This window comes from Somniosus microcephalus, chromosome 3 (genome assembly GCF_052327205.1).
Source record: "Somniosus microcephalus isolate GS21.2 chromosome 3, FLI_Smic_1.0, whole genome shotgun sequence".
In the NCBI taxonomy this organism is placed as follows: domain Eukaryota; kingdom Metazoa; phylum Chordata; class Chondrichthyes; order Squaliformes; family Somniosidae; genus Somniosus; species Somniosus microcephalus.
Genome location: NC_140989.1, coordinates 124389199 through 124405942, shown reverse-complemented (window position 1 = coordinate 124405942; position 16744 = coordinate 124389199). Strand labels below are relative to the sequence as shown.

The 16744-nt window shown below is 40.4% G+C and overlaps 1 protein-coding gene across 2 annotated transcripts in view; it reads left to right on the top strand.

The window, feature by feature from the left end:
* wdpcp (WD repeat containing planar cell polarity effector) overlaps nt 1-16744 on the top strand; it is a 322735-nt gene that overhangs the window by 53458 nt on the left and 252533 nt on the right. For both annotated transcript variants that reach the window (XM_085981577.1, XM_085981578.1), the window contains exons 2-5: nt 11663-11746; nt 14388-14432; nt 15041-15091; nt 16503-16573. In XM_085981577.1, coding sequence (XP_085837703.1) covers nt 11686-11746; nt 14388-14432; nt 15041-15091; nt 16503-16573 — 228 coding nt within the window. In that variant the 5' untranslated portion in view covers nt 11663-11685. The remainder of the gene's footprint in view (nt 1-11662; nt 11747-14387; nt 14433-15040; nt 15092-16502; nt 16574-16744) is intronic.

Sequence of the window (16744 nt, the reverse complement as noted above, 5' to 3'; positions counted from 1 at the left end):
CTCCTTCAAGAATCTCCTTTTAAACCTACCTCTTCAATCTTATTTTAGACAGCAGCCCTAATCCTTTCTCTCTTTCTTGGCCTCCAGCTATATCTGCCTCTAAGAAGCATTTTGGGATCATTCATTATGTTGAAGGTGCTGTATTACTGTTAGTAGTAGTTCTTAAATTTTTCTGCCATGTACAAAATTAATCAGAATCTACTTTTTCCAATCTCCTCTTGATCTTACATTTTTCTTAAGTCTTTTCTTTCCAAAAGAGAACAGTTCCAGAGTTGCTTATCTTTCCTCATATTCTGCTCCTTTAGTTCCTGAATTAGTTTAGCAGCCTCTCTTTTCTCCCTCAGTTCTTGAATTAGTTTAGCAGCCTTCCTTTGCACACCCTTCAATAACTAGACATTTTGTTAGTGTATTTATGTACAGAATTCTAGAATTTCACAGCAGGTGCATTTTTCTACTTTAATGGAAGCCTTAGGGTTTAGCTGTAGATAGTTTTGTGTGTAATTTAATTTTTAGGATATGGAATTGCTATATTTTCCTCTTTTTTTTCTCTGAGCCATGACCCTTGCTGATGTTGCTGTTCAGCCAGATGTTAGGACACATGCAACAGTAATTAAGTGATGACTATCCTTCCAAATTGTTATCCTCCCAAATTCTCTTCCTTCCTTATGGGAAAGCACATGACTTGGTTCCGTGCTCTACTGTTGTAGAATGGCTGAGAGTGGGATCTCAGGGAATGGGAATCAAATCTACGTCCCTCTACTGCATGCCACTATGTATTGGTGTTCCAATATGGTGTGCCTCCTTGTGTGCATCTTTTATTTATTTTCTCCTTCTCTGTGTCTCCCAGGCTACCCACTACATCTGAATTTGGCCCAGTGTTGACCACTTATTATTAATAATATTTTTCTCTTCCTTTCCCCGAACAGAAATGAGCTGCTTCTACTTGGCACCTGCTCGACAATAGTCAAGACTAGGATCACACCATGTTGGCAATCGCTCCCTCCCACATTTAACCTTCTATTTTCTTCAAACTATAATTTTGATTTTATATTTTATATTAGCTGAAGCCCTGTTTTCTGCAATCTGATTGGTTCTTTAGGTGAAGCCAACTCTGAAGCCCTGCAAAAACTATAATAATCACCAGGGTAGAAATCAGCTTAACGGTTTCACTATAACAGACGGAGGAACTTGACACAAGCTTGTTAAGCACAATAACATCATTTCAACCCTAATGTGATTTATTTCCCCCAAAATACTTGAGCTATAGCTTTCCAGCATTGTTAAAGCTGTACCCAAAAGGGTTCATAATTAGGAATAGTGACGGACTAAGAGACAGTTACTGTGGCTTTTATTCTGGGCTTTGGCCCTGTTCCCCTGCTGACACCCACCTATAAATCTCAAGGCTGGAAGAGACATAGGGCCATCTCATCCAGCTCCGTTAACCAGCATTTATCTTCAAGGTACTGGTCTAATTTTGCCTTGATGATATCTAAGCTACAATCTGTTTTGGTAATCTGTTCCAGTAACCAACCACCCTCTCAGTAATGCTTACTTGCGTCCCGCCTGAAACGATCTCTTCGCAGTTTAAACTGATCTCCCCTTGTTGCTTTATTATTTTAAATGCCTCAATCGTATCCCTAACAGTCTTCTCTTTTCCATTGAGAAGACTTCCAGATCCTTGAGTCTGTCCCCACATGTTTTATTCTCCAGCCCCCTTTATCACCTTAGTGACGTTTTGTACATTTTTCAACTCCGCCACATCCTTTCTCTAGTGTTGGTTCCAAATCTATACACACTACTCTAGGTGGGACCAGAACAATGCTGTTCATAATAGAAGGATTACCTTCCTTAATCTACTTTCTTGCTCTTTTTTACGCAGCCCAATGTCCCATTCTCTTTGATGACTGCTGCCAGACATTGGTTTGATGTGTGAAACCGTATCGTTCAAATTGCCTTGAATCCATTTGAACTGAGCACAAAGGCCTAACCCTAACCCTGGCCAAACAGGAAGTGAATGGCCTGTTTCTGTGCTGTAATTTCTATGTAAAGATAACGTAGTAGGGTGTTTGCTGGCCTTGGGTCACTCCAGAGCTCATTCCCCAGTCTTGGGGAGTTCTGGGCCCCACTCCTCAGTTTCAAGCCACTCCACCGAGCTAGTTATGTATTTATTTAAATGTTACTGCAACAAAGAGTGTATCTTTTCATGCTACTAAATAATTTTTCACTGCTAAAACCCAGGGCATATGACTATTACATCGAGGTCATAGAACGTATAAAAATAGGAGCAGGAGTAGGCCATTTGGCCCTTCAAGCCTGCTCCGCCATTCAATATGATCATGGCTGATCCTCTATCTCAATACCATATTCCCGCTCTCTCCCCATACCCCTTGACGCCTTTTGTGTCTAGAAATCTATCTATCTCCTTCTTAAATATATTCAGTAACTTAGCCTCCACAGCCTTCTATCGTAGAGAATTCCACAGGTTCACCACCCTCTGAGTGAAGAAATTTCTCCTCATCTCCATCCTAAATGTCCTACCCCATATCCTGAGACTATGACCCCTCGTTCTAGACCCCCCCAGCCAGGGGAAACATCCTCCCTGCATCCAATCTGTCTAGCCCTGTCAGAATTTTATACATTTCAATGAGATCCCCTCTCATTCTTCTAAACTCTAATGAATACAGGCCTAGTCGACCCAATCTCTCCTCATACGACAGTCCTGCCATCCCAGGAATCAGTCTGGTGAACCTTCGCTGCACTCCCTCTATGGCAAGTATATCCTTTCTTAGGAAAGGAGACCAAAACTGCACACAGTACTCCAGGTGTGGTCTCACCAAGCCCTGTATAACTGTAGTAAGACATCCTTGCTCCTGTACTCAACTCCTCTTGCAGTGAAGGCCAACAACCTTTCGGTGACTGGTGTACAAGGACACCCAGGTTCCTTTGTACATCAACATTTCCCAATTTATCACCATTTAAATAATACTCTGCCTTTCTGTTTTTCCTACTGAAGTGGATAACTTCACATTTATCCACATTATACTGCATCTGCCATGTATTTGCCCACTCACTCAACTTGTCTAAATTGCCTGGAAGCCTCTTTGCATCCTCCTCACAACTCACAATCCCACCTAGTTTCATGTCATCAGCAAACTTGGAAATATTACATTTGGTTCCCTCATCAAAATCATTGACAAATCCCTGGGGTACCCCCTAGTCACCGCCTGCCACCTCGAAAAAGACCCATTTATTCCTACTCTCTCTTTCCTGTCTGTTAACTAATTTTCAATCCATGCCAGTATATTACCCCCAATCCCATGTGCTTTAATTTTGCACACTAACCTATTATGTGGGACTTTATCAAAGGCCTTCTGAAAATCCAAATACACCACATCCACTGGTTCTCCCTTATCTATTCTACCAGTTACATCCTCAAAAAACTCCAGTAGGTTTGTCAAACATGATTTCTGTTTACAGGGAACGGTAACGTAGTGGTAATGTCACTGGGCTAGTAATCCAGAGGCCTGGACTAATGATCCAGAGACGTGAGTTCAAATCCCACCACAGTAGCTGGGGAATTTAAATTCAGTTAATTAAATAAATCTGGAATAAAAAGTTAGCATCAGTAATGGAGACCATGAAACTATCGGATTGTCGTAAAAACCCATCTGGTTCACTAATGTCTTTTAGGGAAGGAAATCTGCCGTCCTTACCTGGTCTGGCCTATATTTGACTCCAGACCCGCAGCAATGTGGTTGACTCTTAACTGCCCTCTGAAATGGCCTAGCAAGTCACTCAGTTGTAACTAACCGCTATGAAACAAAATAATAAGAATGAAACCGGACGGACCACCTGGCATCAGCTACGGACATGGCAACGGCACACCCAGCCCAGTCAACTCTGCAAAGTCTTCCTCCCCAACATCTGGGGACGTGCCAAAATTTGGAGATCTGTCCCACAGACTAGTCAAGCAACAGCCTGATATAGTCATACTCACAGAATCATACCTTTCAGCCAATGTCCCGAACTCCTCCATCACCATCCCTGGGTATGTCCAGACCCACCAGGGTTGGTGGCACAGTGGTATACAGTCGGGAAGGAGTGGTCCTCAACATTGACTCAAGTCTCATGGCTTCAGGTCAAGCATAGGCAAGGAAACCTCCTGCTAATTACCACCTACCGCCCTCCCTCAGCTGATGAATCAGTACTCCTCCATGTTGAACACCACTTGGAAGAAGCACTGAGAGTAGCACTGGAAGCGTTTGCAACCAACTTCAGCCAGAAGTGCCGAGTGGATGATCAATATCGGCCTGGTCCCCACCATCACAGAAGCCAGTCTTCAGCCAATTCGATTCAAGATATCAAGAAACGTCTGAGCGCACTGGATACAGCAAAGGCTTGGGTTCCGTCAACATTCCGGCTATCGTGCTGAAGACTTGTGTTCCAGAACTAACCGTGCCTCTAGCCAAGCTGTTCCAGTACAGCTACAACACTGGCATCTATCCGACAATGTGGAAAGCTGCCCAGGTATGTCCTGTCCACAAAAAGCAGGACAAATCCAACCCGGCCAATTACCGCCCCATCAGTCTACTCTCAATCAACAAAGTGATGGAAGGTGTCATCGACAGTGCTATCAAGCAGCACTTACTCACAAATAACCTGCTCGCTGATGCCCAGTTTGGGTTCTGCCAAGACCACTCTGCTCCTGACCTCATTACAGCCTTGGTCCAAACATGGACAAAGAAGCTGAATTCCAGAGGTGAGGTGAGAGTGACTGCCCTTGACATCAAGGCAGCATTTGACCGAGTCTGGCATCAAGGAGCCCTCGTAAAACTGAAGTCAATGAGAATCGGGGGGAAAACGCTCCACTGGCTGGAGTCATATGTAGCACAAAGGATGATGGTTGTGGTGGTTGAAGGTCAATCATCACAGCCCCAGGACTTCGCTGTAGGAGTTCCTCAAGGCAGTGTCTTAGGCCCAACCATCTTCAGCTGCTTCATCGACGATCTTCCCTCCAACATGAGGTCAGCAATGGGGATGTTCGCTGATGACTGCACAGTGTTCAACGCCATTCACAACTTCACAGATAATGAAGCAGTCCATGCCCACATGCAGCAAGACCTGGACGACGTTCAGGCTTGGGCTGATAAGATGCAGGTAACATTCGCGCCACAGAAGTGCCAGGCAATGACTATCTCCAACAAGCAAGAGTCTAACCACCTCCCCTTGACATTCAATGGCATTACCATAGCCGAATTCCCCCACTATCAACATCCTGAGGGTCACCATTAACCAGAAACTTAACTGGACCAGCCGCATAAATACTGTGGCAACAAGAGCAGGTCAGAGGCTAGGTATTCTGCGGCGAGCGTCTCTCCTCCTGACTCCCCAAAGCCTTTCCACCATCTACAAGGCACAAGTAAGGAGTGTGATGGAATACTCTCCACTTGCTTGGATGAGTGCAGCTCCAACAACACTCAAGAAGCTCGACACCATCCAGGACAAAGCAGCCAGCTTGATTGGCACCCCATCCACCACCTTAAACATTCATTCCCTCCACCACCGGCATACCGTGGCTGCAGTGTGTACCATCTACAAGATGCACTGCAGCAACTCGCCAAGGCTTCTTCGGCAGCACATCCCAAACCCGCGACCTCTTCCACCTAGAAGGACAAGGGCAGCAGGCACATGGGAACACTACCACCTCCAAGTTCCCCTCCAAGTCGCACACCATCCTGACTTCGGAGTATATCGCCGATCCTTCATCGTCGCTGGGTCAAAATCCTGGAACTCCCTACTTAACAGCACTGTGGGAGTAGCTTCATCACACGGGCTGCAACGGTTCAAGAAGACTGCTCACCACCACCTTCTCCAGGGCAGTTAGGGATGGGCAATAAATGCTGGCCTTGCCAGTGATGCCCAGATCCCATAAACGAATTTTAAAAAAAAATCCATGTTGATTTTGTCTAATCCTGCTGATATTTTCTAAGTGTCCTGTTATCACATCCTTTATAATAGACTCTAGCATTTTCCCTACTACTGATGTTAGTTTAACCGGTCTGTAGTTCCCTGTTTTCTCTCTCCTTTTTTAAATAGTCGGGTTACATTTGCCACCCTCCAATCTGCAGGAACTGTTCCATAATCTATAGAATTTTGGAAGATGACAACCAATGCATTCACTATTTCCATGGCTACCTCTTTTATTACTCTGGGATACAGATTCAGGCCCTGGGGATTTATCGGCTTTCAGTCCCATTAGTTTCTCCAGCATTATTTTTTTACTAATACTAATTTCCTTTTATTCCTCCTTCTCACTAGACCCTTGGCTCCCTAGCATTTCTGGGAAGTTATTTGTGTCCTCTACCAAGACAGAACCGAAGTATTTGTTTAATTGCCTTGCCATGTCCTTGTTCCCCATTATGAATTCTCCTGTTTCTGACTGTAAGGGACCTACATTTGTCTTCACTAATCTTTTTCTTTTTACATACTTGCAGAAGCTTTTATAGTCCACTTTTATGTTCCTTGCAAGTTTACTTTCATACTCTATATTTTTCCCCTCTTAATCAATCTCTTGGTCCTTTTTTTGCTGAATTCTAAACTGCTCCCAATCCTCAGGCTTGCTACTTTTTTTGGCAACTTTATATGACTCCTCTTTGGATCTAATACTATCCTTAATTTCTTTTGTTAGCCATGGTTGGGCTGCTTTTCCTTTTGTGTTTTTGCACCAGAAAGGAATGTATAACTGTTGCAATTCATGTCAGTTTAGCCTCCGAGGTGTGATTGAATTAGAAGGAAATTTAGGTGACTGGGATAGAGATTCCTGCTTAAACTTCTATTAAGAGGTTTGTTGTTTTTTTCTACATTGGGAGAACACTTGTATGTAGGATTTAATTTTTTGTAAGCTGTAAGCAAGTTTGCACATGACTTTAAAATGAAATGCCAAGAAAGATAATAAGCACATTGCAGTAATAAGTTGGGTGTGGGGTTTCTTGCATGTGGTTGACAGCTTGTCAAAAAATCTGATGGGGATTCATTCTCTCTGAGGAGAACAGAGGTTGTTTCAGGTGTACAATAAACTAATTGCATTTCCCTTGAATGGATAATTGTCAGACTTCAGGACTCCTATCCAAATTTTCAGGAGTCTGATAACATTTACAATAGTTCCATAAAAGTGTCTTGGGGTGATCTTATACAGATTACTGTAACACAACCAAACTCTTCCGCAATTTACACTATTCCTTTATTTTATCTTTTTTGTTAACAGTTTATGATATGTTCTCCTTTTTGTTATACACGAACATTTATATTCCCATTGTTCATGGTATTCTCATCACCTTTATTCTGTACCAAATGAAAACATTTACTGTTTTACTAATCTTATCGTCTAACTTTTTACTTTCTGTCTTAATCCAGATTCCATAATTGTCATTATTTTGTTTGTGACATCACAAAGTATATGTCTGGAGAGATTTGCCAGATTTCATTCTACCCATATCAATAAAGGTGGCCAAAAATAGAGATTTAGTGTGGTTGGCTGAGAGAACCAGTAGTAGGCGTAACACGATGAAAGTTAGGTTATGTTTAAGGGTTATTTTCTCTTGGTACTATTAGTGAAATGGTTCAGCCTTTGCTGTTGCAGCTGAGGACATGAGTGTACATATTCCCCTATTGTCTATTCATGCTGCACCTGGACAGCACCAAGTGAGAAACTAAATGGAAGTAGGATAGCAAAATACTACGGATGCTGGAAATCAGAAATAACCACAGGAACCGCTGGAAAAACTCAGCAGGCCAGGCAGCATCGGTGGAGAGAGAAAGAGAGTTAACGTTTCAGGTCGATGACCTTTCGTCAGATGAAAGGTCATCGACCTGAAACGTTAACTCTCTTTCTCTCTCCACCGATGCTGCCTGGCCTGCTGAGTTTTTCTAGCATTTCCTGTTGTTATAACTAAATGGAAGTAATGGTTCTACCTAGAAAAGTTTTGGAATTAATGAACTCCCTCATTAATCCAACAATGCACTCACTTTAATCTTGTACCTAATTCTAAATCTTAGAAAGAAAGACTTGCATTTATATAGCACCTTTCAGGACCACCGGACATCTCAAAGTGCTTTACAGCCAATGAAATACTTTTGGAGTGTAGTTACTTGTAATATGGGAAACGCGACAGCCAATTTGTACACAGCAAGCTCCCACAAACAGCAATGTGATAATGACCAGATAATCTGTTTTTGTTATGTTGATTGCGGGATAAATATTGGCCAGGACACCATGGGATCTTTTACGTCCACCTGAGAGGGCAGACGGGGCCTCGGTTTAGCGTCCCATCCGAAAGACAGCACCTCTAACAGTGCAGCACTCCCTCAGCACTGCACTGGAGTGTCAGCCTAGATTTTATGTGCTCAAGTCCCTGGAGTGGGACTTGAACCCACAACCTTCTGACTCAGAGGTGAGTGTGCTACCCACTAAGCCACAATGGCAGCATTGTTTGTAATAATCAGTTACAAATAATGTAACCGTTATGACTTGTAGTATGCCAACCTGAAGAGCTGATATTATTTGTATTTATTGTTCATGTAGAAAGGTTACAATAAAAAAAGTCTCCATGACAGTATAGCTTTCAAACAAAATTCTTATAAGATAACCATGAGCATGGAAATATTGATCTGAATGTCAAGAATTTGATGACCACATTGATGAGCATTATGACCTTCTTGTTGAATGCCACACGTGTGTGTATATTATTATAGGATTTTATGCGGAGACAAAAAATTGACTTGTTTATAACTTTTCTATTACAAATATTTTGTAATGATTTTAGAGAAAAAAAATGGCATGATGTCCCTTTCTCCCCTTAAAGCAAAATGGTTATAATTTTGAGAAGCAGGGCTGCTTCTCTCGGATGTGCTTGCCTCAGTTGGGGAAACGTTCAGTAGGTCCCCACAACCTGCAGGTAATTATTGAGCAGGCTGTGTGGTAACAAAGGGTTCTGTCTCTAGGTGGTGGGGATGACTGGTAGAACCTGACTGTCCACACATCAGTCATGCTTCCTGTCAGCTGATTGCAAGATATAGTCAGAGGCAGTAATGGCACATTCTACAGCTACAACTAAAGTAAGCACCTGTTTTTTTGCGGTGTTGGGGGTGGTGGGGGTTACTGACTGTGTTCAAAAGAATGGACCATTGCAACATAATCCATTATGTTTCCACTTCTCAGTTACTTCCCCATTTCATAAATACAACGAAAGTCATTGCAATCAAATCCTGATAACATCATCCCTGTCAGTCATTATTAAACTTGAAAGCCATTGATTGTATCAGGAAAAAATAGGGTTTAAATGAGAATTAAGAGTTCTGAAAAGTTAATTTTAAAAGGATGTAGGGATAACTGACCTGATCTTCTTAAGTGTTATAAAAGGGTATCATCCTGGATCTTTGTTTTCTGATTAAAAAATAACTTGACATCAAAGTCTTTCTGCCTGGAAGAGGATGTCAAATTAGGGCCATAGTGGAACAGCTTTCCATTCAGTAATTGTGTGGGGCAAATCCAGGGCAGGCTTGACTTGAATTGCAAATGTTGATATGTTCTTAAGTGTTTCAAAATAAACGAATGTTTCGAGAAACAATGCCCAGTTTGTGTGCAGCTTATGTACTGCTCAGTGCTCAGTATTTATATCAGTATTATATTTGTAAGATTCCCTCCTATCAGTTATAGCATTCTGTTTTTCTACTCAATTTGCTATATTTTGGACATTTTTAACTTCTGATGACTCCATTTTAATTGTAGAAACCATTTCCTCTGAGTCTATTTGATTAGAATTTGATATATTTGGGCTGCCTTCTACCGGTTTTTGTAAACTTGGAGGTACAACTTGTACACCAGTGTCATTTTGTGGATTTTGCCAACCAATGTAAAAATGGCTAATGTGGTTTCTGCACTGTTGTGACCAATGCAATAAGTTTTATGGTAAGTGATCATACTTTCTGTGAACAAACATTTTTTTAAAAACAATGCAATTTTTCTCAACATGATCTCAGTGCACGGCACAAAGTGAACTCAGAGGTGTAGTTTTTGTACCGTGGAAGTGACATGCATCTGAAAAAGACAGCATAATGGAGCCTGAAGATGTGTAAAGTGTGCCACATGATGTGATAATGGACCACACAGGCAAGGAAGGTCCCATGTTTGATTGTGATTTAGTGCAACGTTGGGTAATCTCATGACCGTGGTGGGGACTCACAATTGACGCCTGTGTCCATGGGCTTGGGAGCAGAAAAATTAACCATGGCTCCCATTCTTCGATCACTATCCAGCATCTGCGTCAGTATCAAGGGGGTCCATGATTGCCTTTGCTATGTTTGCTTTGACAGTGAATAGATCACTAGTACTGTCACGGCTCACATTGGAGTAAAGAGGAAAATAGGTGATTATGGTACTCTTTTCTTCAAAGTTTTCAACCAAGTGCATCTGGAAGTTGGAAAACATATTTGCTTTCCTTTCATTTTATGTGGATTTTACATAGCTTTCATTATCATGTTTTCAGAAATCATGTAGCAATTTAAAATGTATTAGTTGAAATTTACAGCTTGGAACATTTGAAGATCAAATCAATACTATTTAGTTTACAGTGAAGATTTATAAAATCAACGTGTTTTTATGTTTATGGCATTTTAACTTCCTTTAAAAAAAAGAATCCAACTCTAGTTCTGGATTGGTTCCACTAAATGGTTTACTATGCAAACTATTTTTGTGAAGGTGAGATTTTTAGGGGGTTGTGTGCTATATTAATATGCTCGCTAACCCATTTATTTTAAATGGGTTCACCAGTGCAATAAAAAAAAGCACGCTAAGGAATTCTATGTAATTGTATTAACCAGAGGATATTAAACATGTAGGCATAAAAGGTCCCATAACACTATTTGGAAAAGAGCAGAAGAGTTTTCCCGTTGTCCTGGCTAACATTTATTACATAGAATTACATGGAATGTACAGCACAGAAACAGGCCATTTGGCCCTACTGGTCCATGCTGGTGTTTCTGCTCCACAGTAATGCAACTTAGTGGCTGGAGGATTGAAGATATAGCCCATTTACTGCCACTTTGTAGAACTACTTTCTATTGCTCCAATGCACTGTTCCACCAGCGATACACAAAGTTGAATTTCAACTACATAGCTGAGATTTCATATTCCATATGAGTTTCCACCTATTAATATTTAATAGAGCATGTCAGAATTAAGATTAAAGAACATTTTCCTGTGGATAGCTATTGCGTTATACAGGAGGTTAAACCGTGAAATCTACAAACTTGCTGTCTCTCCCAAATACAAAGTATTACAAAAGATAGCACATGGAATTTGAGCCATTGATTAATGGGTTTCTCAAACAGTGCTGCCTTCTGGGGCTTACCAGTGGACCCAGCTACATAATAGCAAGTCCTTTGGGAGAAAAGAAGCTGCTGTTCTTTTCCTGCTTTTTGTCAGCTAATGGGAAAGAAGGCAAATGTGCTAATGTGTACTGGTCCCCAGATTATTGACACATTTTCATTTTAAAATATGGTTAATGAGGGACCATTTTGAAATTCCACTTCCAGAGACTTTCAGTTTTATGCTTAATGGAGGCTAATTAATTTTCACACATTGGATTGTTTCTTGCTTTGGCAGAGCTGAACTCCATCTGCCATCAGATGTCTTTCTGTCTGACCGAGCTGCACCTGTGGTCGATGAAGAATACCTTGCAAGTCAGGGGTAATTGAACTTTTGCCTCGTCCTTGTAACTTTTGATTTAAATGGTTTTATTCCTTCCATTTTTGCATCTAGGAGTTTCCAGACATATATTTTTCTTTAGTATTATGTGATATGTTTTTTTTGCCTTGCTGTTAATATTAATTATGCTATCTATTATGTGTTCATTTAAATTGAATTTATCTTTTGATACACTGGTAGCATTTAAAAGTCAAATTCTAATATTAAAGTAGTGGAAATACAGATGCAACTTTCATTTCTTAATGCAGTTTCATAGAATGGTTACAGCACGGAAGAAGGCCATTCAGCCCATTGAACCCGTGCTGGCTCCTTGCAAGAGCACCTCAGCTAGTCCCACTCCCCTGCCCTTTCCCCGTAGCCCTGCAATTTTTTTTCTTTCAGGCACTTATCCAACTCCCTTTTTGAAAGCCGTGATTGAGTCTGCCTACACCACCCTTTCAGACAGTACATTCCAGATCCTAACTATTTGCTGCATAAATTTTTTCTCTATCTACTCTGTCCAGATCCCTCATGATTTTGAACACCTCTATCAGTTTACATCTGTATTTTCACTACTTTAACATTAACATTAAAGAATCTAAATGATGATTTGTGTTTGTTGAACTATTAGAGGGTTATAAATTATAGCCAATCAACCGGTGAGCAGAATTGCCTTCTGCACTATAGGCATAATGTGAATCGGGGTCTGCAAAATGCTTTAATGATATTTAGGCAATTCTGTTTAAATGAAAAGCTTTACTACTATATCTACAAGCAAGTATGAAACTTTGATAAATCTTAAATCATTTTTTTCTGGATTGTTAACACCATTTAAAATCCACATCCAACATAATGGCCCAGATATTCCGATTGCAGGCGCGGGCAGAGGACTGTGATCTGGAAAAATCTGTGCCCTTACCTGAGGGCTCCCGGGAGGTGCACAGTTCCGCTCCTGGGCCTCTTCAAACTGCCAGTGTGCAGAGCCCACGTATCCCAGAGGCGCAGGTAGTTCGCAGCGACCCTGGGATCATGGAGAGCCAATCTAAGAAGGGAATTTCCCTTCATACATTTGACAGGAAGACCTGTCAAATATATGAATGGAGATCACCCCCAAAATATAGTAAAACTTTAAATAAATTTTTAAAAAATCACATTTTTAAAATGACTTGCAAGTACAAATAAATTAACTATTTTAAGCAAAACTTTAAATTTTTGAAAAAAATAATTCGCTTTTTACGGGGCTAAAAATAAACTTACCTTTTTTAAAGTATTTTTAAATGATAAATCAGTGGGAAAAAAATTTTTAAAAACTTTTTTCAACTCTTATCCTGGTAAAAGCAGGCGTAACCTGCTTTTACCAGGCGCAAGAATTGTAAGTGTTTTCTGCGGGCGGAGGGTCTCCAAAAAGCGGAACTCTCCGCCCGCAGAGGCCCTGCTCCCAGACAGCTGGAGGATCTGTCGAGAGCTTTCTTGACAGATCGGAAATGCCAGTTTCCAGCGCATGCGTAGAAACTGGCATTTCCGATGTCCCTACGGTTGGGTACACAGCGCGTACCCACCTGTAGGGATCGGAATACCCGGCCCTATATACATTTAGTTTACAAATTTTCTCCTCTTTTCTCTCTTTTAACATGGAGGACTCCTGGAAGTCAATGACTCGCGATAGGGTATGGACCCACATAGGGTAGTAATCACCATCCAGTACCTCAACCAAATGGGCATTTTTCATGATGCCAAACGGGGTATTCAGCGGTGAAGACGTGTAGTTGAACCCAGTCTTGTCCCCACATGCAGTTGCCAGTAGGAGTTACGTGGATAGTAATGAATAGAAACAGTGGCAGATTTCCTCCTCCACTCAGGGCACTGATGTTAATTGCCATACACTTCTGCCACTTCGGCTGAGATCAGTTAACTCAGCACAGACCAGGAATCAAACCTTGGATCTTATAGTCAAATATGGCTCACCTACAAGCTGCTTTTGATATATCTTTCACTTTAGTAAGTCGTAATTTAATTCCATGAAGCATTTCTTCGGTTATTGACCTAGAATTACAGCATGACATAATGATCAGGCGGGGCTGGGTGGGAAATTATTTCAACCTTCATGGAAAAGAAACACAGACAAAAAAGGTAAAGAAAAACCATGAAAAGTAAAAACAGAAAAAGAGGGCAAAAAAAAAGTTAAAGAAATGTTCCATTTACCAAGTGTTGTATAACTTCAATAAATTCCAGACTATTTTTAACAATTTAGATATAATCATTAATTGAAATGCACATTTAGTCATTTGAGCAAAATTGTGTCCCAGGGTCTGTATGAATCCGAATACTACACACTAGATGCTTAAAGTTAGCCCTATGGAGGGACTTAACTGAGGATATATTTGGATTATTGCAAAATTCCCATTAGTATTAAGTTTTCAAGTTTTGACCTATATAGGCTTTTCAAAGAGTTAACATTAATAGGCTATCATTACTTGTGAAATTATCTGTTTTTGGAAGCTCATTTTAAAAGATATATATTACTTTTATTATATACAAACAAAACCATCTTGGACACTTGATATTTAATATCAAAATTATACTATATTCCAGAATGTTTTGGCAGTTTTTTAAACTTATTTCCTTTTTCCTAATTGTATGACAGATACAGATGTCGGCACCTATCAATACTATGATAAGAAAGAAGCAGGTACGTTCAAATTCATATTGATATGCCAATTACTTTGCTAAAAATGTGAATCATCTTAACTAAACTACAGTACTAGGTTCCACATTTATGCACCAGAATTCCAGCAGAGGGCATCAAAATCCAACTGATACGAATACAGATAAGTAAAGAGCCTTTTTGTCATTTCTTCCTGAATAACTAATAACATTTGTTAATCCTGGAAGACTGTTTGTTGGTTTCAGGCCCTTCCATCTGAGATTATTTCTTGTTCTAGGCCAGGTTAAAGTGGAGGTCAGTGTGAGCACCTTTTGGGGTGAAATTCAACTTCGGTGAGAGTGCAAAATGCACGGTAGTGAATTGGGCGGAGTGTTTAACAAGCAATCAATTCATTACTGCGCATTTAATGCTCGCTTCAAAATTGAATTTGACCCTCTTTTTGTCAGGTGTGGTACTGTCCCTACATTGCTGATGACAGATAAACTCTACTTCTATTCTGCATTTGACATTAGTAGTAACACTAACATCAGCCCATCTTTTTAGCTGCAAAGATCTTTTTTAGTGTTAGCCTGTACAGTAGTCAGGAGTCATTTGTTTATTTTTTCCATTTTTCTCATTTTAAATCCCTGTAGTGTCACCAACAGACTGCTGTTACCTGGAAGAGAAGCAGCATATGACAGAGGGTGAGTAATGTGGTAGTACGACAGAATGTCATTTAAGCTCTTAATAATAATTGGAACAAATGTTCTTTCCCCATTTTGGCAAATATGAATCTATTTTCTCTATATAGTTATCACAGCCTTTCTCCAACAGAGAGAGCAGCTTCTTTAGAATAAAACAAAGTGCTGACAAATGGCACACTAAATGCTAGCAGTCTAGTCTTCCTGTACCCCTTGGTAAGAGAATATTCTCTTGAGTCGTCTCCCTCGGGTATCACATTAAATATGTAAGCCATATGCTTACTGAGGTCTTTTGTTTGAATATCCTTCAGAATCAGGTAAAAAAAAAAAGAATCTACAGACAGACGCTGCTTCTATCTTAATCATTGCTTTCAAGAAAGAAAGCAAACAATTTTTAAGAAATGGCTAACAATAATAAATGGAATGGAATAGTACTCAGTAGCTTTAGGGCAGCCCATGAGTGCTTTCACTCGTACCCGTTAGCAAAATTTAACACAACTTCACCAAACCTACATTCACTTATAAATGATAGTCACTAATAAATCCAATAGGGAATTCAGATGAAACTTCTTTACCCAGAGAGTGGTGAGAATGTGCCTCTGGAACCTCGAGTGGTGCCCAAAACTCACCAGTAATAAACAGATGAGGCCAGCAGACAGGTTAACCTTGGTCCTGCCACTGGCCTCATTAGGTGCAGGCAACGTGCACTGCACCAGGAGCATGCCCTGATATGGGCGGGAGCTAATTTCTATGTCCATGTTTCCAAGCCATGCGTTCCCCAAATTTGTTATTTTTTTCCTCCCTTTTGGATAAAAATAGACATTTCTTAAGCTTTCCAACAAATGTGGAATGTCCGGGCCTCTGAATTCTGCCCTGTTCATACACTGCATTACATCTAAAAATCATTTTCCAAATGTATAATACTTTATAAATCAGAAATTTCCAGGTTGTTTTAACATTCAGCAAAGAAGGCCATTCAGCCCATCATGCCTGTGCTGGCTCTTTGAAAGAGTTTTCGAATTAGTCCCACTCTCGCCTGCTCTTTCCCCATAGCCCTGCAAAATTTCTCCTTTTCAAGCATTTATCCAATTCCCTTTTGAAAATTACTATTGAATCTGCTTCCACCACCCTTTCAGGCAGTGCATTCCAGATCATAACAACTCGCTACTAAAAGAAAAACTCCTCATTTCCCTGGATTTTTTTTGCCAATTATCTTAAATCGGTCCTCTGGTTAACGATTTTTTTTTAATTTACTGGTTTCATTTGATAATTTGACTTTTTAGTGTATTCTTAAATACTGGATGTCATTGTCAAGGTCAGATTAATTACTGGTGTTATAATAATGGAATGGTTAGGGCAAATGCTATGTTATTCTTATTATAATAAAAAATTATGTTCACATTTTCTTTGTCAGCTCGAGAATATTTGTGGACACCCAAGAATAGACGCCCAGATAAACTTCGAGACACCCTCAAGGAGTTTGAGGTACCTTCCTAGTTACAAAGTTGACAGTAAACAATTATACTTCTTTATTCATCTTTCAACAGCTTTAATTTTTGTAAAGGATCAGCCTGCACAAAGATCATAACTAGCCTCTAGTGCAGTGGCATGTTCTGAAACAGTTGCATCTTTGTTTTCGAAGCATGCTAATCTCCT